This window comes from Artibeus jamaicensis, unplaced genomic scaffold (genome assembly GCF_021234435.1).
Source record: "Artibeus jamaicensis isolate MK-2021 breed Jamaican fruit bat unplaced genomic scaffold, CSHL_Jam_final contig_332, whole genome shotgun sequence".
NCBI lineage: Eukaryota > Metazoa > Chordata > Mammalia > Chiroptera > Phyllostomidae > Artibeus > Artibeus jamaicensis.
The window spans coordinates 2,232,423-2,259,138 of NW_026521788.1; the positions used below are offsets into that span (position 1 = coordinate 2,232,423).

A 26,716-nucleotide genomic window follows, 5' to 3' on the forward strand; every position below is an offset into this window, starting at 1 on the left:
GATGGCTGAGATTCTGAAGAGAGATTCTGCTGCAGGGGTTCCCCTTCAGGTAACTCATGGAGTGCCCAGCTCAGTTGATCATGAAGACTGCACCATTGGGTCCTACAAGACACCTACTACATAAGGCCACCCTACCAAGACTGGGAGTCATAGCAATTCTACCTAATACATAGAAACAAACACAAAGAGGCAGCCAAAATAGGGTGACGAAAAAAAAGACCCCAAATGAAAGACCAGGAGAATACTCCAGAAAAAGAGCTAAGTGAAATGGAGGCAAGCAATTTACCATAGATATAAAAAAATGATTATAACAATGCTCAAGGAACTTAGTGAGAACTACAACAGTACAAAAAGGACAGAGAAAACATAAAAAAGAACCAGTCAGAGATGAAGAATACAATATATGAAATGAAGAACACACTGGAAGAAATAAACAGTGGTTGAGTGAACCAGAGGATCAAAGCAGTAATTTGGAAGACACTCAATTAAACACTCAATTAAAGCAGCAAAAAGAAAAAAGAATTTTAAAAAATGAGGTGAAGAAATTTAGACCTCTGGTCAAGATGGTGGCATCAGTAAACATGGCTCACCTCCTCACACAGCCACATCAAAATTACAACTAAATTATAGAACTACCATTACTCAGAACTGGCAGAAATTGAGTTGAATGGAAGTCTGACAACTACAGAGTTAAAGAAACTACATCCATCCAGACTGGTGGGAGGGGCAGAAAGATGGAATGGATGGAATGGACTAGTTCCACATCCACTTGTGGTGGATAAAAATTTGGGAGGGACACCAAGACACATCATAATTAAAATGGCCAAGATTTAAGACAAAGAAAGCACATTAAAAGTAGTATAAGAAAAACAGTTAACTACAAGGGAGCTCCCATAAGGCTCTGAGCTGATTTCTCAACAGACATTTCAGGCCAGAAGGCATTAGCATGGAATAGTCAAAGTGATAAAAAGCAAGGACCTACAACCAAGCCTTGCTTTACCCAGCAAGGCTGTCATTTAAAATTGAAGCTACTCCGGCAAGAGAAAACTTAGGGGAGTTCATTACCACCAAGCCAGTACAACAAGAAACATTAAAGGGTCTTTTTTAAGAAGAAGAAGAAAAAAAGAGGAACATAAATAAAAGGATAAAATTGCAATAAATACCTATCAATGATAACTTTAAATATAAATGGCTTAAATGCTCCAATGGAAAGACACGGGGTAGCTAAATGGATAGGAAAACAAGACCCATATATATGCTGTCTACAGAGGCCCATCTCAGAACAAAAGATAAACACAAACTAAAAGTAAAGGGATAGAAAAGATATTTCATGCATATGGAAATGAAAAAAAGTTGTGGTAGCATTACTTATATCAGACAAAATGAACTTTAAAACAAAGGCTATAGTAAGAGACAAAAAAGGACATTACATAATGATAAAGGAAGCAATCCAACAAGAAGACATAACCCCTGTACACATTTATGAGTCCAATATTGGAACAGTGAAATATATAAAGCAAATCTGATGGACATAAAGGGAGAGAAAACGATAATACAGCCAGAGTAGGGGACTTTAATGTCCAATGACATCAATGGACAGATCTTCGAGACAAAAAATCAACAAGAAAGCAGAGGCCTTAAACGACACATTAGATCAAATGAATTTAATTGGTATCTTCAGAGCATTTTACCCCAAAGCGGCATAATATACATTCTTGAATATACACTCAAGTTCATATGGAACATTTTCTAGGATAGACCACATGTTAGGACACAAAACAAGTCTCAATAAATTTAAGAAGACTGAAATTATATCAAGAATCTTCTAATACCATAATGGCATGAAACTAGAAATCAGTCACAAGAAAACAAACAAAAAAACACACAAAGATATGGAGGCTAAATAACAGGTTAATAAATGAATCAGTTAACAAGGAGATCAAGGAAGAAACCAAAAGATACCCTGAAACAAATGAAAATGAGAACACAACAACCCAAAATCTATGGGACACAGTGAACTCAGTCCTAAGAGGGAAACTCACTGTATGTATTACAGGCCTACCTCAAAAAACAGGAAAAACCACACACAATCTAACTTTACACTTAAAGGAACTAGGAAAAGAACACGAAACAAAGTCCAAAGTGAGTAGAAGGAAATAATAAAGGTCAGAGAAGAAATAAATAAAATATAATCTAAAAAAACAACAGAAAAGAGCAATACCAAGAGCTGGTTCTCTGAAAAGATAAACAAGATGGACAAACATTTAATCAGACTCATCAAGAAAGGAAAAAAAAAAAAAAAAAAAGGACCCAAATAAATAAAATCAGGAATGAAAGAGGAGAAGTAACTGACTGCACAGAAATACCAGGAATTGTAAGAAAAAATTATGAACAAACACATGCCAATGAATTGTACAATCTGGAAGAAATGTGTAAATTCCTAGAAACATCAAATTTTTCAAAACTGAACTAGGAAAAAGACTCTCTGAATAGATTACAACTAGTAAAATTAAAACAGTAACCAAACAACTCCCAGCAAAAAAAAGTCCTGGACTGGATGGCTTCACAGGTGAATTATACCACACATTTAAAGAAGAATTAACATCATTAAAATATCCACACTACCCAAAGCAAGCCATAGATTCAACGCAATTCCTATTAAGACATCAATAGCATATGTCACAGAACTATAACAAATATTCCAAAAATTTACATGGAACTACAAAAGACCCTGAAGAGCCACAACAATCTTGAGAAACAACAAAGTTGGAGGAATCATGCTACCTGATATCAAACTATACTATGAGGCCATAGTAATGAAAACAGCATGATACTGGCATAAAAACAGACACACAGATCAATGAAACAGAACAGAAAGCCCAGAAATAAACACACACCTTTATGGTCAATTTAACAAAGGAAGCAAGAACATACATGGAGTAAAGATGGTTTATTGCAATAAATGGTGTTGGGAAATGCAACAAAAATGAAATCAGTCTACCATCTTATACCATATACAAGAATAAACTCAAGATGGATAAAAGACTTAAATGTAAGTTGCAAAACCATAAAAATCCAAAAGAAAACACAGGCAGTAAAATCTTGGACATTCGTAGTAGCAATATTTTTTCTAACGTATCACCTTGGGCAAAGGGAAAAAAAAAATCAAATGGGACTACATCAAACTAAAAAGTTTTTGCATGGCACAGGAAACCATCAACAAACGAAAAGACAATCCACTACTGGGAGAACATATTCAGCAATGATACATCTGATAAAGGGTTAATATACAAAATTTATAAAGAATTTATAAAATTCAACAACAACAAAAAATCCAATATAAAAATGGGCAAAGGACCTGAATAGATAGATCTCCAAAGAGAACATACTGATGGCCAATAGACACATGAAAAGATGCTCAATGCCACTAATCATCAGAGAGATGCACATTAAAACCACAATGAGATATCACATAACACCTGTCAGAATGACTATCAGCAATAAATCAACAAACAACAAATGCTGGCAAGAATGTGGAGAAAAGGGAACCCTTGTATACTTTTGATGGGAATGCAGACTGGTGCAGCCACGGGGAAAGCAGTATGCAGCATTATCACAGAAAATTAAAAATGGAACTGCCTTATGACCCAGCGATTCCACTTCTGGGTATATATATATCTGAAGAAACCTGAAACACTAATTCAATACAATATGCACCCCTATGTTCACTGAAGCACAATTTACAATACCCAAGATCTGGCAGCAGCCCAAGTGCCCATCTGTAGATCAGTGGATAAAAAAGCTGTGGTACATTTACACAGTGGAATATTACTCAGCTGTAAAAACACAGAAAATCTTACCTTTTTGACAGCATGGATGGACCTGGAGAGTATTATACTAAGTAAGATAAGCCAGTCAGAGAGAGACAAGGATCATATGATTTCACTTATATGTGGAATTTAATAAATAAAATAAACTAACAAACAAACTAGAAACAGACTCAATTTTAGAGAATAGACTGACAACTGTCAGAGTGGAGGGAGTTGGGGGGCTGGGTGAAAAAGTTGAAGGAATTAAGCAAACAACTGAAAAAACAACTCAGAAATACCATCAATAGCACGGTGATTACCAGAGGGAAAGAGGAGTAGGGGGAGGCAGAAGAGGCTAGGGAGAATAAAGGAGGGATAAATGGTGCTGGAAGAAGACTTGACTTGGGTGGTGAACACATAATACAATAAATATACAGATGATGTATTGTAGATTGTACACCTGAAACCTATATAATTTATTAAGCAATGTCATCCTGATAACTTCAGTAAACAAATACTGAAAAAAATTTAAATACCTACAAAGAAAGAGAAATCATACCTCCCAAGAGGGATTAAAAAGGTCATTGCAAAGTTCTTCACAAAAGCTTTCCAAAGGCCATTCATTTGTCTGAATAAGAAAAACAAAGTTACTAAGGTCTATTTTATGCTAATAATTGAAGTATTAATAAAGTATATTTATTTGGAGGTCTAATAATAATAGCTTTTTAATTTTCTAAATAATTAAAATGTTTATTAATGAAGTAAAGATATAAGAGTTTTAATAACATTTCTTTCAGTTAACAGAGTAGTATGAAAAGATTATACACAATTTCAAAGGACACTTAAGGGCATTTCACCATACCTCTTCAATTAAGGAAGAATTATCTGGATTATTATCAATCAAAACTTTGGAATCATTTGCAGACTGATTAATAACCACATTTGCTATTTTTCGTCTCTTTTCTTCTGGTTCTCCATCGGTGCTATCGTTACTAAAAAAGAAAAGTCACCATTTAAAACACAAATAAGGATAATGTAAACCACAATGAATATAAGAGAATCCATCATTGAGCAAATGTTTTAGTCATATTCTGCTTATATGTTTTACACTTATAATGTCATGTACAAACAACCAAAATTAACCACTTAAAATTTTTTGAACAGAAATATCCTACTACTCTTACTGATGAATATAAAAATAGTGAATTCTTGCTTTCAAATTAGATCTCAAATCTTAAGACTTTTTTTCTTCCTCTCTAGAACCAGCTCTTCTCCTTTTTATTTTAAACTCCCTCATTCTAACCACCTAAATCTGGGCCAGCATTACCTTTTGTAGGCTTTTGTACCCAGGAGAAAAGTAATATACTGAGTGACACACTATAATTTTACCAGTTCTTGAAAAACATAGAGATATGACAACTGATCAATGAAAAAATTTGAAAATTTGAGGAAGTGTTATTTTATGACTGAAAGACCAAAAATATTGAGGCTACCCTCGTAACAAAATATTACAAAGGAGAAGACAAGTAAAGCTATTCAGAATTAATGAAAAGAAACAAATTAGCATCATTAAGGCATATACAGAGTTTTCTTCCTATAAATATTTCCCCCCATCATAATAGTGTAATTTGTTTGGCCAACCATTCTTTCTATAAGGTAATGAATAAAATCTGAGCCTCTCTAATCTCATTCCTTACTGTTTTTAACCTAATTCTCTCCAATCTAGCCACATTTGGTCACTTTATTGTCCTTGAATTTGTTACCCACGTTTCTGCTTCCAGGCAATTGCCCTTACTATTCTATGTGGATTGTCTTTCCAAAAACACAGAATTCTCACTTCTTTCAGATCTCTACTGAAAGTCAACTCTGTGAATATCTGCTGGACCAGCCCATTTAAATTGTAAACTCTTTATCCACACAACATTTCACAAGTTCTTTACTTGCTTTATCTCGTTTTTCTTTCCTGTTCCTTAGCATTAACATGTGACTTACTTATTTTGTTCCTCATTTGTCTTTCCCTCTAGAATGTAAGCTCTACAAAAGCAGAAATCTTATCCATTTTAGTCACTAATGGATGTTGAGGGCCTAGTAAAGTATTTGGCATTTAAAAGATATTCAGTAAATATTTGTGGAATGAACAAATCACAAATCTGAAAAATAAGGCCTAATATTTCCAATATTCCAATATTTGGGTAAAAGTGCTTATATAAATAAAAGCCGGTAGCAACAATTACTAGGTTACCATACTATTCTAATGAGCTCTTAACTTAAAAAATCCTGTAGTTAATAAGCCATAAAGATTCTGCACTTAAAAACAACTCCATTTAAAAATTTATACCAAGTAGGTGGGTGGGTTGGAATGGGAGTAAAAGACATAAAACTGTATTTGAACAATAATTAAATAAAAATAAATAAGTAAAGTCATAAATTAAAAAAAATATTTACACTAAGTAGATGTTTATTTATCCTCCTTTGTGCTTAGCTTTTACACTTACTTTCCAGGTATACATGAATGGGAAGAACAAAAGTTGTCACCTGTAACATTCATTTCATAGGCTCTCATGTTTAGTTCATCATTTACGCAAACACTTCTTGAATACCACTAAAAATTCTAATATAATAGAGCTGAATAGGGCTCAAGAAATCTGCATTTTAGCAAACCCCTCAAAATGCTTTTGAAGAGGCTTGTTTTGAACCACCCTTTGAGAAATGCTGCTCCAAGCTATGCACAGGGTATCACTAAGAATGTGAGTACCATGAGTTTACCACAGAGTTCTTTCCTACAACACAATTAGGTAAATAAAGCCCGGATTATTACCTGCTGTTTGGTTTAGCACCCAGCCTAGGGAACAGCTGATGTAATACTGTAATAATTCTCACTTTACTAATGCAGTATTCTTTACTTGTGGCCCTTAGATCACCATCCCTCTGTCTTCACTCTGTACTACTCTCACTTCCATCCACTCATCCCAGTCATACTGCCCTTCTATTTCTTGAACATTGCACAATTAAGGCATTTACACTGTTTGCTGCCTCTGCCAGGAACATGCTCCCCTTGGAAAACCTTCAGTCCTTATTCAGATTGTATAACTAGTAACAAAAAATATCTGCATATGTAAAGTTTTCTGGAAAGTTGTCCTAGTCCCTAGTAACAGTAAATACTCTGACAGTTGAATAAGACAATCCAAATGGTACTCCACAGCTAGAGACAACATCAGTAAAATATTGTTAGAGATCAAGCAGACATAGATGTAAGCTACAGTGTCACTGTTTTAAATTAATAGCAGAAAAAGATTACTACCTCTTCTCATTAGTTTCCACTGCATCCCTGGATCTCTGTTTTGCAAATAACTTGGCCATTCTTTTAGCTTTGTTCTTTTGCCTATTGCTCATTCCGGCTCGAAATTCTGAGTCAATCAATTCAGCTGCCTGGAGAGTCTAAAAGAATAAAAGAATACTGAGTTTAAACTTCAGAAGTTAAAATAAATATCCATAGTATCACAGCCTCAGAAGAGGCCTAAGTCACTATATTCAAATTGATCACATTCTTTTTTGACAGCTTCCTGCTGTTTTAGTGTATGGCTGTACCATAACTGTATTCTCTTCTTCCTTCCTTATTCTTCCAATTCCCAATAGATGCTCATGTGTTTAACTTTTCTTATGTCACAGATGTGGCACAAATGTATGATCCTAACCCATGGAGAGGGCTTTGAAGAGGTGAGATTTCAAAATAATTGTAATACCAACCAAAAATTATGAGAATAAAGAATGTCAATGAGGACTTCCGCCAAGATGGAGGTTTAGGTGGATGTTCCTTGCCTCCTCACACAACCAAGTTTAGGGACAACTAAATATTAGCATCAGAAAACACAACCAGAACACGGAAAACTGAACTTTTCGGAAGTCCGCTAACAACAAATTCTTCGGCCCGACCGGTAAGGGGTGAAACCGGCGTCGGGTGAAGAGTTACAAAGGAGAGCTCGATCGACCCGGGCGCAGAATCCAGACGCGCGAATCCAGTCGCATGGGTTCCAAACCCAGGATTGGACCTAGTGAGCGACCGAGTGGCCCACCGGGTGAGCGACTACGGAGGAGTCAGTGGGGAGGCGGTGGCAGCGAGTGGACTGGGGTTGCCCGGTTGTGCGCGGGTGAGGGAGTGAGCGGTCGGACCAGCGGCGGCGGCGCCATTGCCATTTCCCCGCTCTGACCACGCCCCCACATACAGCGCCACAACCCAGCGACCTGGGACTCCAAGGAGCCACTTCTCTCACTTAAAGGGCCAGAACAGACCAAAAATGTCGCAGGGGGACCTCAAAGTCCCGGAGATAAATCTAAGTGACGAAGAAATAGCAAATCTCTCAGACGCACAGTTTAAAACACTGGTCATCAGCTTCCTCACAGATCTGGTGGACTATAGCCACAAATTAGAGAAACATATGAAGGCTAAATTAAGGGAAATGAATGGAATTCCACAGGAAACCCATAGAGATGAAAAAAAAACTGGGACTCAAATCAATGGAGTGAACCAGAAGGAAGAAAAAAATGATCAATCAGAAAGGAATGAAGATATAAGAATTCAGAAAAATGAGGAGAAGCTTAGGAACCTCCAGGACATCTATAAACGCTCCAATATCCGAATTATAGGGGTACCAGAAGGGGGAAAGACACAACCACCAGTGGAAAAACTATTTGAACAAATAATAAAAGAAAATTTCCCCAATCTGGCAAAGGAAACAGACTTCCAAGAAATCCAAGAAGCCCAGAGAGTACCAAAAAAGTTGGACTCAAGAAGAAACACACCAAGGCATATCATAATTACATTAGCCAAAATTAAAACGAAGGAGAGAATCCTGGAAGCAGCAAGAGCTAAGGGGACAATCACCTACAAAGGAGTCCCCATCAGGCTGTCAGCAGATTTCTCAAAAGAGACCTTACAGGCAAGAAGGGGCTGGAAAGAAATATTCCAAGTCATGAAATCTAAAGACCTACAACCAAGATTGCTCTATCCAGCAAAACTTTCATTTAGAATGGAAGGACAGATAAGGTGCTTCTCAGATAAGATCAAATTCAAGGAGTTCATCATCGCCAAGCCCTTATTATATGAAATGTTAAAGGGACTTATCTAAGAAAAAGAAGTTAAAGAAACATGAACAGTGAAAGGACAACAAACTCACAGTTATTAACAACCACACCTAAAACGAAAGCAAACTAAAAGGACAGCTAGATCAGGAGTGGAAACATAGAAATGAAGATCTCAAGGAGGGTTAGCAACAGGGGAGTGGGAGGAGGAGACGGGGAGAGATGGTACAGAAAACAAGTAGCATAGACAGTAGATAGAAAATAGATGGGGGGGGGCAAGAATAGTATGGGAAATATAGAACCTAAAGGACTTGAGACACATGGACATAAGCTAAAGGGGGGTAATGGTGGGGTTGGGGGGGCAGGGTGGAGGGGAATGAAGGGGGGAATAGAACAACTGTAACAGCATAAACAATTCAAAAAAATTAATAAATTTATTTAAAAAAATTAAAAAAAATGTCAATGAAAGAAATAAGTAATTATCACCTGCTGAAAAAAACAACTACTGTCAGAAGTGACTAGTCCAGCATCCTATTGTCAACTTCCCCTGTAAGCTCCCTTTTTCTCAAGCACTCAGTGCCTACAGTTTTTTTATCTCTTCTCCATATATGGCAGACATTATAAAGGCTATGAATTAAAAATGCTTTGAGCCCAAGTCTAAAAATCTGTTCTGCCTTTAAACGATTAAGATTCAAATGAAGCCCTGACCAGCATAGCTCAGTTGGCTGAGCATTGTCCCACAAAGTGAGAGGTCAGTTTGATTCCCAGTCAAGACACATCCCTGGGCTGCCAGCCTAGTCCCTGGTTGGGAGCATGCAGGAGGTGACCGACGGGTGTTTCTCTCACACATCCTTGTTCCTCTCCCTTCCCTTCTTCCTCCCTGTCCCTCTCTCTAAAAATAAATAGAATATTTTTAAAAATTCAAACAAAATACCATTCTACAAACAATTAAGGTCAGTGGTGCGGATGCCAAGCTACAGTCTTGATCGATCCAGAGACCACAGGTGCAAATAAAAGGCAATGCAGTGGTAATGAGTTCATGGCAATTCCTTGGATCTTTCAAACCATAAAATGGCTATTGCCCAGCCCATGTCCAACTATTCTGTATACAGACCATTTTCTCTATTATACCTGCCCATTCATTTTCTTATACCATGTCCAATTATTACACTGTGATCACTGTATTACATTTTTGTTCTGATTTATTTTATTCTATTTTCTTTTCATTTACATCTTAAGCTTCCTTTTGTAGCCCATTTCTTTCCATTTCTTGCTGGCTGTCTGTCATTATATTTTCTGCCTCTTTTATACTCCTTTTTCCCTCTAGTATGCATAAAATACATATTTTTTTTGGCTGCAAAAGTTATTCATCATCTGCCCTTGTCAGGTGGCTCAGCTGGTTGGACTGTCGTCCCATGCATCAAAAGGCTGCAGGGTAGATTCCTGGTCGGGACACATATCTAGGTTGCAGGTTTGATCCCCTGCCTGTGTGAGAGGCAACCAATTGATGTTTCTCTCTCACATCAATGTTTCTCTTTCTCTCTCCCTTCCTCTCTCTCTAAAATCAATAAAACATATCTTCAGATGAGAATTAAAACAGCTATTCATCATCACACACCCCAACCCTAAAATATATACCACAGTTTACAAGTTCAAATGATTAAGAGAACAACTAGCATAAAAGAAAATAAACCATTTCAACTTAAGCAAAGCAAAAGGCCAAGGAAATGAAAAGGTGAAAGTTTCATGACTATAAAGCAGGAAATCCTAACAGGGCTGGCTCAAAGAACTCTAAAAGGATATTGCACGGGCAAGAGGAAATGGTACTGAGCCTCTAAAAGGTAATGTTTCAGTTGTATGTGGTTTTTTCTGAGGAGAAGGGTGCAGCTTTTACTGAGCTTATAAAAGTCTGGGGCATAAACACACACACACACACACACACACACACACACACACACACACACACACAGAGGCATTCATTGGGAATTGAAAGAATAGAGAGAAAAAAAAGAATACAAAGTAATATTATGGTATAGCCACCAACAAAATAGCCTGCAGCTGTCAAAAAAAAGGAATGTAATCAATCTGTATACACTGATATTTATGCTACGTGAAGTGGGTACACATGGCTTAAAAGGACACATATACTTGTATATACACAGAAAATTTCAGGAAGGATACACAAATCAAAAAAGGTTGTCTTTGGGACATGGAGACACAGGTGTCTATCAATTATTGAAAAGAATTTCTTTTACTTCATAGTGTATATCCTTTTGCATTATTTAATTACTGGAAAGAATTTTTTTACTTCATAGTGTATACCTTTCACATTGTTTAAAGATCCGTTTTATGTTTGTTACTTTTTCAAATTAAAAAAATGAATCACAGCTCTGAAGTATCCTATCTGACTATGATAGCTCTTACTATCACCCATACCCTCAAACATTCACTTTTTTTTCCTTTGCTAAAGAACAAAGAAAAGAGGAATTGGTACAATTAGGATCTCTTAATATTAAGAAGCTCCTAAGACTCTACTAGACCAGTCTCTACAAGGTTGGATGAACTTTTGTCCCTTTAAAACCTGTCACCAGAAATCCAGTTTATGAAGATATTACATGGTGACGCTAAGCAGCAATGAGTAGGATTAAGGACAGTGTTTTTTGTTTTTTTTTGTAAAAACTGCAACTGCATTGCAAAATGTAGCAAGCCCTTCGTACCATTACTTAAAATCAAACAAATATAGGTTTTACCTACAGGTTGTTTGTTTACAAGGGCTGCTGAGGTTGGGGTATAATCCAAATCTTCATCATTGAAGAGTTCTTCAGTACTCATTCCAATGGCTTCTCCCATGTTAAGGCCAAGTTTCTTCTGTAATAGTTTTCGTTGGCGTGCTATCCTTTCTTTAGGATCCACTTCACCTTTAAACAGAAAAGAGATACATTTCCTCTAAGTTAAGAAGTGTTCTAATACATGAAGAACAGGCTTGATTAAAATACAAAAAACTTTAACTACTAAAACACCCCTCCTGACAATAAACAAATGATACTCTTTGTCTCAGAATATGTCAAAAGTTCTATTACCTAACCATGCTTTGCAATAGTGTACTCAGTAACAAAAAACAGTTTTCACTGAGACTTCCCATTGCTCTACTGTCAATTAAGTAAATATAAAATGAGGTCCATCCTATAGAAAAGAATCTTATTTTATAGCTACACCTTGTACATTCTCTGAAAAATCTAATCAAGCTAAACAAATATATAGATTTTATCTGACAGCAAAGATTTCAACAAATACATGCTTATTCCAAATGTGGCCTTTATGCGTGTTCTGAGATGACATCGCCCTAACAGCCCAAATAACAAAGGTAAAGGCATAAAAAGTAGACAGATAAGGCATAAAAAGTAGACAGATTTTAAATGTCCAAAGTACAATCTGTAATACTTCAGTGGAAAACAGATTAAAAGGTATTATTTTAAAAATAAAAATTCATGCCATGGCTGGTGTGGCTCAGTAGACTGAGTGCCAGCCTATGTATCGCTGGGCTGCTGATTCAATTTCTGGTCAGGGCACATGCCTGGGATGCAGGCCAGATCCCAGTCTGAAGGCGTGTGAGAGGCAACAGATGGATGTTCCTTGAACGTTGATGTTTCTCTTCCTCTCTTTCTCCCCCCCTTCCCCTCTCTCTAAAATATAAATAAAGTCTAAAACATAAATAAAAATAAAATTTTAGGCCCTGGTTGGTGTGGCTCAGTTGATTGGAGTATCATCCCATACACCAAAAGGCTGGGGGTTTGATTCTTGGTCAGGGCACATGCCTAGGTTGCAGGTTCAATCCTCTTTTGGGGCACAAATGAGAGGCAACCAATGAATGTTTCCCTCTCTCTCTCCCTTCCCCTCTCTCTAAAATTAATAAACAGCCCTGGCTGGTGTGGCTCAGTGGATTGAGTGCTGCCTACAAACCAAAGGGTTGCTGGTTCGATTCCCAGTCAGGGTACATGCCTGGGTTGAGGGCCAGGTCCCCAGTAGAGGGGGCGGGAGAGACATCCCCTCATTGATGTTTCTCTCTCTCTCTCTCTCTCTCTCTAAAAATAGATAAATTATTTTTAAAAATAAAGTAAAACCAATAAACATATATTTTTAAAGTTCTGAAAGCATTTTAAATAAAATAAATAAATAAATAATTGGGGCCCTTGCTGGTGTGGCTCAGTTGGTTGAAACATTGCTCCACACATCAAAAGTCTGGGGGTATGATTCCTGGTCAGAGCATATACCTAGATTGTGGGTTCAATCCCTGGTCAGGGCACATATGGGAAGCAACCAATTGATGTTTCTTGCTCACATCAAATGGTCCTCCCTCTCCCCCTCTATCTCTCTCTCTCTCCCCCATCTCAATTCAATAAATAAAGATAAAATAAAGTAACAAATTTGGCTTAAAATAGCTAAGTTGCAAGAAATAGCCCTACATAATTGGGGGAAAAAGCTAACATTTTAAAAACTGATGGGCTACTTCTAATAACTCTTATTGGACTAACCTTGCACACATGATAAACTCAAGGCAAAATATTTTTCAAAATAACTACCTGAAGGCACTGGAAAGAGTATAAAAGTAGGCACATACTTGGGAGAATTGTCAATACCTGGAAGAAGGGGATGGCACTGGGTAAGTTTCCCAATTTTGCAGCTTATAACCTTAGGGTGTGTGGGGCAGCTAAAAGCTGGATAAAAACCCCAGTCTTTCTGGCTTGAAGAACTAGAGGAAGGAGAGTCAGGAGTCAATCTAGCCACTGAAAGATGGAGAAAACACAAAAAGGAGAGCACCAAGGAGAGGGAGAAGGACCAAATCCTGTATAAACTGTCCAATCTGTGCCTGAACCTGTGGCTGAATTCTGAACTGCATGGGGCAGAAGATTCCACGCAGTCCAGCTAAAGTTAAAAACTGATCTGAGATTTGAGCTGATGCCCACGGCAAAGGAGTCTGGAATTTGAGTTTTGCCAAATTAAATGCATGCTAAAGCAAGCAACAACCAAACCAAACAAAAACACTCTTTTGAAGAATGTAACAGAATCCAGCCACCACAAAATACCAGTAGCACTTATAATGTACGGGATACAATCCAAAATTAATTGACATAGAAAGAATATAAGAAATGTAACCCATTCTGAAAAGAAGAGACAATTAATAGAGACCAAGTCTGAGATGACCCAGGTGTTGAAATTAGATTACAAGATTTTTAAGCTGAGTTTAACAATGCTCAATGTGAAGGTATTGTCACAATAATGAAAATGTATGATCCCTCAACAGAGAAAAAGAAACTATAAAAAAAAAAGAACCAAATACAAAGAATCATACACTTGAAACAGTATATTATATCATGTGCAAAATATAACAATAAAGCCTTTTTTAAAAAGAAGCAGATCTGGAACTGAACAATATCTGAAATTTAAAAATCACTGAATGGGTTTAACAGCTAAATATAGATAAGACAAAGGGTAAATGAATGTATAGATAGAGCAACACAAAGTGCCCAATCTAAATAACAGGGAGAAAAAAGAGTTAAAAAAGCAAGCAAGCCAAAAATGGAATTAAAAGAACAATTCTACTAGCAATAGCATCAAAAGCAATATTTAAAATTTATATTCTGAGAACTAAAGACCATAAATGTCCAAAACAATCCTGAAAAAGAACAACAAAGTTGGAGGCCGGTGCTTCTTGATTTTAAAATTTACCACGAAGTAACAGTAACCAAAATAATGAAATACTGGCATAAGGACAGACATCAAAGAATAGAATGGAGAATCCAGAAATAAAATGGTGTCTACGGTCAGCTGAGTTTCAACAAGGGTGCCAGATAATTCAATGGGGAAAGAATAGTTCTTTTCAACAAATGCTGTTGAGGCAACAGGACAGCCACATACAAAAGAATGAAGTTGGACCTATAACCCCACAACGCATATAAAAATTCATTCAAAATGAATCAAATACCTGATAGTAAGAACTAAAGCTATAAAACTTTTACAAGAAAATGTAGGAGTAAGTGACCTTAGATTTAGCAATAGCTTCTTATATATGACATCAAAAGCTTGAAAAACAAAAGAAAAAGATAACTTGGACTTCTTTAAAATAAGTAACCTTTGTGCTTCATGAAAAAAAAGACTACCCACAAATGCAAGGATATGTTTGTAAATCACATATCAAATAAAAGATTTGTATCTAGAATGTTTATCTTACAATTCAGTAATAAAAAAACAATATTCCATTTAAAAATGGGTAAAGGATCTGGACAGTTCTCCAAAGATACACAAATGATCGATAAACACATGAAAAGATGTTCAATATTATCAGTTATCAGGAAAATGCAAATCCAAACTATGAGATAGCACTTCACACTCAGTACGTTAGTCAGTCAGTTAATAACTGTTAATAACAAGTGTTGCCAAAAACATGGAGAAATCAGCACCCTTATATACTTCTGGTAGAATATAAAATGGTATACTGGGAAATGGTACCTTGGGAAAATTTGGCATTTTCTCAGAATGGCAATACCATATACAGTAAAATATAATTACCAGATGACCCAGCAATTCCACTCTTATGTTGAAAACATATGTCCACACAAAAACTTGTGCCTAAATGTTTATTGCAGCATTATTCACAATAGCCAAATGGTAGAAACAACTCAAATGTCATCAACCAAGGAACAGGTAAACAAAATGTGATATCCATACAATGAAATACTATTCAGACATAAAATAAAGATCACTTTATATTCATTAGGATGGCTATTGTCAAAAAAAATAAAACATGCCCTGGCTGGTATAACTCAGTGGATTGAGCACAGGCTGCAAACCAAAGGGTTGCTGGTTTGATTTCCAGTCAGGGCACATGCCTGGGTTGCAGGCCAGGTCCCCTTTAGGGAGCGCATGAGAGGCAACCACACGTTCATGTTTCTCCCCCTCTCTCCCACCCTCCCTTCCCCTCTAAAAATATATAAATGAAATCTTAAAACAAAACAAAACAAAACAAAACCACACTTTTAAAAGTGTGATGAGAAAACAGCTATTCTGATTTGCTGCCTAGGCATTTCACAGTATGACAACCCTCCTTTCACCAAGACTCTGGATTTTTGATAAGGGCTTGAACTAAGGATTCCCACCACAAGTTCCCACTTTGCTTTTCCAGGGCATCTTTTCAAATGACCATTTAGAGCAGCAGTCCCCAACCTTTTTGGCACCAGGGGCCAATTTCATGGAAGACAATTTTTCCACTTATGGGAGGAGGGGCAAGGAGGCAGAGCTCAGGCGGTAATGCCACATTAGGCTCGCTCACTTGGCCACTCACCTCCTACTGTGGGCCCAGTTTCTAATAGGCCATGGACAGGTACCTAAGCCCAGGGTTGGGGGCCCCTGGTTTAGAGCCATGACAGGTGTGGATCAGTGGTTTGGGCATCATCCCACAAAGCAAAAGGTTGCTGGTTGAATTCCCAGTCAGGGTAGGTGCCTGGGTTGTGGGCAAGGTCCCTGCTTGGCAGTGGTGAGGGGCAAACGGATCAATGTTCTCTCCTTCTTCCCTTTCCCTCTCTCTAAAAATAAATTAAAACCTTTAAAAAGTAAATATCTAAATAACCACTAAGAGTTGAGTCTGGGAAAATAGTGACCTTCCTCCCAACAACCTTATAAGCAATAGGTGCCTGCTACCCTGATTGCCATGTCCTGCTTACTCATGACTAGGACAGAGGACCGCCTTTCCCCACTTCCAATACCCTCACCCCCAGCCATTTCTAGGATCTGTAAGTCAAAAACCTTGTGACTTTACTGACTTTATGTGACCGTACTAAAAGTGTGCCTTCACTCAAAACAACCCTGAAGTTTTCATTTCCCCAAAGTGGGAGCTCAGATGCTAAGGCAGCTGCCTTGAGGGTAGCTTGTGCCTCCTCATTCAACAAGTCATACTCTGCATAGTCTTAATTTAGTACATCAGCTACGAGAATCCCAACACAGCAAAGATGGGGAGAAACTGGAAACCTTGTGCATTGTTGGTAAGAAAGTGAAATGGTGTGGCCACTATGAAAAACAGCTATGACAGCTCCTAAAAAAATTAAAAATAGAATTAACATATCACCATTAATTTTACTTCTGGGTATAGTCCCAAAAAGTATTAAAAGCAGCAATTTGGACAGATATTTGTATATCCACGTTTATATCATTATTATTCACAATAACCAAAACACAGAAGCAATCCAAGTGTCTATTGATGGATGAATGGATAAACAAAATGTGGTATAAACACACACTGAAATATCATTTAGCCTTAAAAAGGAAAGAAATTCTGATGTACACTACAACACAGATGAACCCTGGGGAAATTAAATGAAATAAGCCAGTCACAAAAGGACTAATACTATATGATTCCATTTAAATAAAGTACCTAAAGTACCTTTATGAATTCAAATTCATAAAGACAAAAGTAGAATAGTGGTTACCAGGGGATGAGGGAGAGGGAGAAATGGGAACTGTTGTTTAATGGGTATAAAATTTCAGTTTTACAAAAGATGAAAAGAGTTCTGAAGATTGGCTGCATGACAAAGTGAATGTACTTAATACTACTGAATGGTGTATATACACTTAAAAATAATTAAGATGGTAAATGTTATCTATATTCTACTACGATTAAAAAATGAACATATTCTACAAAAGTAATAAAAACCCGTACAGAAAAAAATGAAATAAATACTGATATATACTACAATGTAGATAAACTTTGGAAACATTCTGCTAAGTAAAAGAAATCAGTCACAAAAGACCATATATTTATGACTGGATTTATATGAAATGTCCAGAATAGGCAGCAATCTATAGAAACAGAAAGTCGCTCATGGCAGGGAAGATGAGGAAAGAAAGTAGGGGGATAAAAAGGTGATAACTAAAGAATATGGGAGTTTCTTCCTGAGGCAATAATATTCTAAAATTACACATATCTGTGAATATATTAAAAACCAATGACATACACTTTTAAAATTAGCGAACTGTATAAAATGTGAATTATATCTCAATAGAGGTATTTTTTTTAAAAATGTAAGGCTGCTCTATCCAAAGGGAAATACCCTAGGCCCAAAATTACTCCTCTTGTTCCAGGGAGAGTCCTACTGAGAAAAATAACCTACAGAACTTCAAAAGAAACTCAGACTAGCACCTAAACTAATCATGAATGTCTTTTTCATATACATGAGAAGACAAACACGGATGAACAGACATGTAAAGAAAACCTAACTTTAGGGTTTTATATAAGTACTGTTCAGCATGCTGTGACTTACCAGAATTTAAAAGTGGGTTCCAAAAAATTAGGGTTTCCAATCCTGGTTACATATTAGAGTCACAAGTGGAGCTTTGTCTTTTAAATACAATTTCCTAGAGTTCTTCAGATATTTAATAAATCAGAATCTCTGGGATAAGATCTGAGCACTCTTTTTTTTTAATGACAAAGGTGACACTGACTTTACCCCTCGATTAGGGCCCAAGATCTCTGGTAAATGTCTGTGAGTACCCTAGAAAGATTAGTAAACTTACTGTTCAGAGTTAACTGTATTCAAACTGAAAAGTTTCTACCTCCCTCATTAGAAAACTATGCTTTTCCAGACCCTCAGCAAATTTTCCTCTTAATTTTCTACAAAAATAATTAAACCACATTTTTCAACTGAAACCATATTAAGTAAGAGAGAATGGGTACTTAACATTTTTTACAATGTACAAATTGAAGATCATTTCATTAACTAGAGATATGCTTTGACTAATGATCAATTAGCGACAAAACAAAACACTATTCTGTTTTGGATTTAGTCAAAAGAACAAATTATTTACTTACAGAAATCCACTAAAAACATCAAGGTTTTTTCCACTCAAGGCATCAATCTTGAATGGCCAAAACATTTATTTTATATCCAGATAGATTCTGTAAGTTTAAAGATAATGGGACAATTACCTATCCAAGACTTAGTTTTTGTTTTTAGTTTTTGCTTTGGTCACTAGCAAGAGTAAATCCAAGTATTTAAATATTTAGAGCATATAATAAAAAGAAAACTATGAAACAGCTTCTCAAATTTCCAAAATTGTGAAAACATTACCCCAATCTGTACTAATCCTGGTTTTAAAAATCTATTCCCCTTGGGCAACAACTTATACTTTCTATGTTACATAAAATGGCTACTAAAATATTAAATATGTACCCGTTAATAGTGCATATAGGCTGGGGGGAAAGTAGGTTTATAGCTGTGAAGATGCAAAACATAATTTATTCTTATAATATTAATTAATCATCATATTATTTTCTACATGAACTAAATGCATATCTACTTTTGCCCCACCCTGTATGTATAATACACACTTAGTTAATGGAGGAAAAATATTCATGTGGTAGCTTTAGACCAAGCACCTCTGACTGACTGCCTACTTACAGCATCCCCAACTGCCAACTTCATGTCACATTTGGTGACATGTTAGATTTTGCATGACTGACACAAAGCATATCAAGTGACAAATTAGTCTGAACCCTCGCATTTCAGACTTGATTCTATGGAACTACTACATACCTGATTTTTCATCCTGTACTTCAAATTCTGCACCAGCAGATCCCAATAGTGATGCCCCATGTTGTAACAATCTACATATATCAAATCTGTCAAAATTCAATCGATCTGTAGTAGATGAATCTTCCAAAGCATTTTCTGAAGTAGACTCTAGATGAGGTTTAAAAATATTTAATTTGATCACACAGCCAAAATGTAAAATGAAAGAAAACAGCATTATTTATGGTGGATGGGTAATATTTTAAGAAAAGTAAAACGTGAAGTAGAAAAGCTACCATTGGATTTATTTATAAAAGCTCTTAGTTATTTATGAATAAACTAGTTGGTGGCTCCTCTTCTAAAAACCATTAGGATGTTAGTGGATGTATGTAGAACTGTTGTTGACTGCAAAGTTATGTGACAAAAATGCATCCTCATGTTGAACTATGTGTGTTAAATTTCATGCTGTCTCCACTTACTGTTCAACTGTTTAAACATACCAAGGGTAAACAGTATGTGTTTACCACAGTGCTAAATTAGGAGATAAACATTTTCACAGAATATATTCATAAAGACTACTAAGCATCATCCCTCCCTATACCTGAGGAATATCTGGGACACAAAGAAACTATTTTATTCAATTGGACTTACATCTCACAATATGAAGCAAATTAAAATTCCCTGGTAAACTGCTAAAATTATATATATCCAGCTGAGGCTTAAAAATATCTACAATATGCTCTGCATTCCTCCCTCCAAAAGTTATGCCATTATAAATTTAAAAATATATTGTAGTTGTTCACTGGTTTGTTTAGTTGGTATCTGCATATAAGTCATCTATAAACTGTAACTGTTTGACTTAAAAAAATGCTACAAACATTTTTAACTTTCTAGTGATGATAAGCAATCTTACTATACACTTTAATACTGGTGTAACTAATTTAAGAGTTTATAAAAAAGAATCTGAGTTCTTATATCTCTATATACCAAAATAATCAGAAATAATAAGCTGGAAAAGAAAAAGCTCTTTCCTAAAAACAAGTTATAACTTCTTCTGGTTATATATTTCATCTGATGAGAGAAAAGACAAATTAACACAATTACTCAAAATAATGCGCCAGCAAATTAAAGCAAAATTTTAGACAAGCTAAGACTTATGACAAAAGCAATATTTTTAAAGGGACTTGAAAATAAAACCCAGATGCACCATATTAAATTTTCACTTAATGAAAATAGGTTCTTTTACAATTTTTTAAAAGCATATACTCAATTTAAAATGTCATTACAAGAAATCAGAAAAATAACTTCTACTACAAGACACCTAAAGGATACAAAAAACCAGAGATACCCATCCAAATATCCATACATAATCATGCTTACATTTAGAAAAGTGATTACACTATTCTTCTTACCAACAAAAAAATACTGTTTCAAATATTTACTTTGTATTGATTTAATTTCATTTTTAGGACATAAATCTCTTCAGGGAAGTAATAATCTATAAATCAAGCATACTGTGGAATAATTTTAAAATATATATATGAAAACATTTTGTTTGTTTTTTTAAAGCATAGTGAAAATTGCCTTATTCAGTGTCATTTCTTGACAAGGCTACACCTAAAAGAATGAATATTAAAATATAAAATGTGTAGTACAGTTAACTCTACAGTAAGAATTTTATTGCAAACAATTTTCCACTTAAAAGCACTTTGTTTGAGCCCTGACCCCTGTGGTTCAGTTGGCTGAGCATTGTTCTCCAGAGCAAAGGGTCGCTGGTTTGATTCCCAGTCAAGGCACATGCCTGGGTTATGGGCTGGTCCCTGGTTGGGACATGAGAGGCAACCGATCTTCCTCTCACAATTGATTTTTCCTCCCTCTCATTCTCCCTCCCTTCCTGTCTCTCTAAAAATAAATAAAGTATTTTAAACAATAATAAAAGCACCTTGTTTGGTTCTTGGCACTGGATTCCACTCAGGTACGTTTTTCACTATAGCTTCCACAGCTTGTCCTGCTGCTATCCGAGTATCCCAATTTGTACTCCGTAAGTATATCAATACCTTAAAAAATTATAAAATAATACTTATATACCAAAAAATATTTTCTGTTCAAGGTAGCCAGAACAGAGAAATACAAATTTACATGTTATTATTCAATAATTTATAATTTAGCAGCCCTCAAACTTATATAAAACATCTTGAAATTATTAAATCATTTATAAAATTATATCATTCACAGAAAATATCACTACACCTTAAAAAATGGGAACTTTTAATAAAAGAATACTTAAGTGCATTTCAAAAATAACATAGCTTTTAACATGCTAAAAAGCAAAGACAGTGTGATACTGGAAAAAGGACAGATATATACATTAACAGACTAGAATTGAGAGTCCAGAAACAATACTATGTGTCTATGGTCAACTGATTTTCAACAAGACTGCCAAGGCAATTTAATGGGTTAGGCGTAGTTTTTATCAACAAAGGTGCTGGGGCAATAAAATAACAACCTCACAATATACACAAGAACAAACTCAAAATGGGCTATAAATCTAAAAGTAAGAACTAAAAACTATTAAATCCTTAAAACACCGGGGTAAATATTTGTGACACTGGGTTAGGCAAGGGTTTTTTTTTGTATATGACCCCAACAGCACAAGTGATATTAAAAAAAAGATTAGGTTTCATGAAAATTAACAACTTTTGTACTTCAAGGATACTATCAAGAAACTAAAAAGACAACCAAACCACCAGCTGGAAGAACATATTTGCAAATCAAATACCTGACACGGGACTTGTATACAAAATATATTAAAAAATATTACAACTCAATAATAAAAGAATAAATATCCCACTTTAAAACATACAAAGGATCTGAAATAGTTCTCAAAAAAAATACACAAATGGTCAATAAACACATGAAAACATGCTCAACATCATTAGTCATCAGGAAAATGCAAATCAAAAGTACATGAGATATCACTTTACACTCACTGGTATGGATATAATCAAAGTCATTTAATAACAAGTTCTGGCAAAGACGTGGAGAAATCAGGTCTCTCGTACACTGCTGTTCAGAATGTAAAATAGTGGAGCCAGTTTGGAAAACAGTCTGGCAGTTCTTATAAAGTTAAACATAGTTAGCAGATGATCCCGCAGTTTTACTCCAGGTATATAACCTAGAGAAAGAAAAACATACATCTACACAAAAACCTGTGTATGTGGATTTTCATCGCAGCGTTTTCATTATAGGCTAAAAAGTGGAAACAACCCAAATGTCCATCAACTGATGAACAGATAAATAATATATGGTATATCCATATAGTAGATCCATATCCATCAATGGAATATTATTTATCAATAAAAAGAAATGAAGTAATGACACATACCACAATATGAAAGAACCTTGAAAATATTATTTTAAGTAAAAGAAATGAGTCATAAAAGGTCATATATTTATATAAAATGTTCAGAATAGGCAAATCTATAGACAGAAACTAGATTACTGGTTACCTAGGACAGGGTATGGAAGGAGGAGTGATGAAAAGTAACTGCTAAAGGGCATAAGGATACTTTTGGGGAGATAAAAATGTTTTAAAACTAGATTGCAGTGATGGTTGCACATATCTGTGAATATAATTTAAAAAATCATTGAATTGTATACTTTACATAGATGAACTGTATTGTATATAAATTATATTTCAATAAAGCTGTTTAAAAAACAAAACTAAAAGGCAACAGGAAAACATTGATGGCAGAGAGGAGGATAGGAAGTAAGAAGGTGCTAAAGATAAACTTTGCCTCTTTTGTAATTATTTGATGGCAGCCAGTATCCTGGGGTCTGTTATAAAGATCAGAACTCACTCGAAAGTCTGGAAACCTTTTTTCAGTTCAGCACAGATTAGACTTGTTCCCTGTTTCCAGTTTCAGCTCATTCAGTCCTCCTCTCTTCCCTTGGGATCAGAAGAAATGGGTATGCTTCTCTATCTCATACCTTACACATGAGTATAATATTGCCTAGGATGCACTGTTCTCCATTCTGAAAACATGGAGCCTGGAGATGTCAAATCACTGTCTCTCTCCGTCTACATCTTCGATATAGAGCCGGGAATACATTGGGAAGAGTACGTCACTGTTAGCCCTTGTAGTAAGAACCACATAGTATATATTTATACTATATATATTAACAAAGGGCTTTGAAATCCTACTCATAGGAATCAGGGAGGGACAAATGACAATGAAAAAAAGAAGAGAGGTATCTTGGGGCTTCCAATGTCCGGGCTATCATATTGCTCCCCTCTCCTATTCCCTACCCTTCTCTTCCTCAAAGCACTCTTGTTTTTACTTTGCATCCCAGAGAATTAAACACATAGAATTTGCTGCTTACAATCAAGCAGGCACACTTCTATAAGCCCAGAGTTCAGTGAAAGTACCATTACTGCTTAGGGAAAGACACAGGCTAAGATTATGAAAACTGTGATTCACCAAAGCAGAAAGCCTCCACTTTCAAAAAGCTGATAACTAAGAATGTAATGACAACTAGCTTCTCATATATTTTAGTCATTGCCCATGAGCACTCATCCATATGAAGACTGCCAACTATGATATAATTACTAGCTGTTAGGAACAAGTTAGATCACTAACAAACTAGAATAACTTAGTTCATTACCAAATTGGGTCAGCTTCAAATTTGTGCCAAAAGTAAAAGATTTTATGTTGTGTCAAAGCCCTTCTACAGTTAAACCTGATGCAAAAAAAATGTGTGTGTGTGTGTGTGTGTGTGTGTGTGTAATCTTGTGACAAAATTACAAAAGAATAGCAAAAAGTTTTAAATATTTAAAGAAATGTTAAGACATTTAATGAAACTTGAAGATCACAAGCTGTCACTAAAATAACATAAGACAAAAAGTCTTTACTTTTATGTTCCTAACCATGGACACATTCCCACAATTGTATTACACAAAACGAAAAGAAAAAAAAAAAAGAGTTCTTACTTTAGATAAGAGATTGTTTAATTCATGGGGATGAAGCTTTACCACTTCTCCAAGTTGCTGTGCAGCAGCTTTTCTTGTAACTGGAGTAGTGCCAGTATCCAGTAAGATAAAAAGACGGTCAAGCCTAAAATAACAAAAATATAACGGTTATTCTGAAATGTGTTTTCTTATATGTATAAGTATGAGTCAATAAATGTACTGAGCATCTCTGAACAAAGATCTATGCTAGGGTTGCAGGAGAATCTCTACTCCCAAGCAACTGGCTATGAGGGTTGAATGAGTGGGTAAGGCAAATAAACAAATACGTAGAATACAGACTACAATAAGATACATGTAAGAAAAGACGTACTAAGAGCTTTAAGGAGTGGGAACAGAGAAAACAAATACTATATCCCCAACTGTGTAATACTGTAAAGACCTCATAAAACAAATGGTATATGAGATGGACCGTGGTGGTAGAATAAGAATTTAATGCTGGTGGAGACGGGGTGACAAAAGGGAAAGGGGGAGAACCACCTGGAAGGAGGAATAACAACACAGCAATAAGAAAAGGAAGACTACACTTAGGGAAATGACTAAAAGCTTGACAGTAATTCGGGGTACATTTAAGAGAACAGTGGGAGACACAGCCACAGAAGTAACTACAGCCTTTTGTGGGTGGTGGCAAACAGAGAGAAGGCCATCAAGGCCTCAGGCACCCTGCAAGGGCACAACATGGCAGGGCGCTGCCCGCCCACTTCAGGTGCTGCTCACAGCCCCTCTGCCACATGCACATCTTTCCACCTAACCACATTTTTGCTAAGTCTCGCTTCTGGTACATTTGTATCTCAACTAAAGAAGTAAAGAAATCTTCAGGGAAATTATCTATTGTGGGCAGGTGTTCAAAAAATTCTCCCTTAGGGGAAAAACTTTGGCATCTGGCTGTGCTACAATTCCTACAGTGGCAACCAAAACATGTACTGAGAGTACCAGGACCTGATACCACAGATGCCATCAACCAGTGCCACCTAGACATGAGGGCCCACGTCCACTCAATTCAGATCATGAAAGTGGAGGAGACTGCAGCCATCAAGTGCCCTCGGCCAGCAGTCAAGCAGTTCCACAACTCCAAGATCAAGTTTTCACTGCCCCACTGAGTCCTTCATTGCCAGCACAAGCCACACTTCATCATCAAGACGCCCAACACCTTCTTTTAGATGCAGGGCCCCCCAGTCCTCTGATCTGCCCAAATAAACTTTTTCAAAAAACAAGCAAAGAAGTAGCTAAAGTCCTAATGTGGAGAATGTGAACGTATAAACCGTGAAGGTCTTCGGTTAAGAAAATGATGGGACTGGAGCTGTTTTAGAAAGACTAATCTGGCAGCAGTGTGAAGCATGAAAACAAATGGAAGGAAACTTTCAGAGAATTTAACTAAAAGTACAGACCTGAGGAATTCCAGTCAAGATGGAGGCATAGGCGGAAACACTATACCTCCTCACACAACCAAATTTAAGGACAACAAAGACTTAGAAACAAAAACACAACCAAAACAGACAGAAAATTAAACTGTACTAAAGTCCAACAACAACGCACCATTCATCCACACCAGTAAGAGGGGCAAAGTCAGCAGCTGGCAGAGAGGGGTCCCAGCAGAAAAAGGTGGTGGTTAGCAGACCAGACAGGTGTGGGGCAAAAACCCTGTAAGGTTCGCAAGGCACTGGCTGACCACAGACACACATTCGTGCGCAGATAAACCAGGCAGGTTTGAAAACAGTCAGTGAAACAGATCGTGCAACCCAGGGCCCCAGGAATGGGAAATAAAGCCTAAAAGTACTGACTGGAAAAACTTTCAGAGGTTGAGGTACCAGAGGAGGCTCCTAGCCTCACAGGAGAGTTGCTGGGGAGACCCACAGGGTCCTAGAACATACACAAGCCCACCCACCCGGGAACCATCACCAGAAGGGCCCAATTTGCCTGTGGGAAGTGGCAGAGGGGACCGAAATCCAAGAGAGAGGAACAAGTGCAATCACTCCCTCTGACCCCACCCCCACATATATAGTGTCACAACCCAGTGACTAGATTGCCCTGCCCTGGTGAACACCTAGGTTCCACCCCTCATACATAACAGGCGCAAACAAACCAAAACATTATGGCTCAAGCAGAAGAAAAGCTCAAAGCCCCAGAGCCAATACTTCTAAGCAACAAAGACATAGCCAACCTATCAGATGCACAGTTCAAAACACTGGTGATCAGGACCCTCACAGAACTGGTTGATTTTAGTCACAAATTAGAGGAACAAA

The 26,716-nt window shown here is 36.6% G+C and overlaps 1 protein-coding gene and 1 pseudogene across 4 annotated transcripts in view; one reads left to right on the top strand and one right to left on the bottom strand.

Moving 5' to 3' along the window:
* BTAF1 (B-TFIID TATA-box binding protein associated factor 1) overlaps positions 1-26,716 on the bottom strand; it is a 116,866-nt gene that overhangs the window by 77,115 nt on the left and 13,035 nt on the right. The window contains exons 2-8 of one of the 4 annotated variants that reach the window (XM_037156692.2): positions 24,438-24,561; positions 21,390-21,504; positions 19,472-19,618; positions 11,643-11,806; positions 7,111-7,247; positions 4,672-4,801; positions 4,369-4,437 (exon numbers count right to left, since the gene is read on the bottom strand). In XM_037156692.2, the coding sequence (XP_037012587.2) occupies positions 4,369-4,437; positions 4,672-4,801; positions 7,111-7,247; positions 11,643-11,806; positions 19,472-19,618; positions 21,390-21,504; positions 24,438-24,561 (886 nt within the window). Of the gene's footprint in view, positions 1-4,368; positions 4,438-4,671; positions 4,802-7,110; positions 7,248-11,638; positions 11,807-18,747; positions 18,835-19,471; positions 19,619-21,389; positions 21,505-24,437; positions 24,562-26,716 lie in introns of those variants that run through there. The other 3 variants (XM_037156691.2, XM_037156694.2, XM_037156695.2) reach the window with 3 other exon arrangements.
* LOC119057726 (60S ribosomal protein L18a-like) lies at positions 24,880-25,633 on the top strand (annotated as a pseudogene).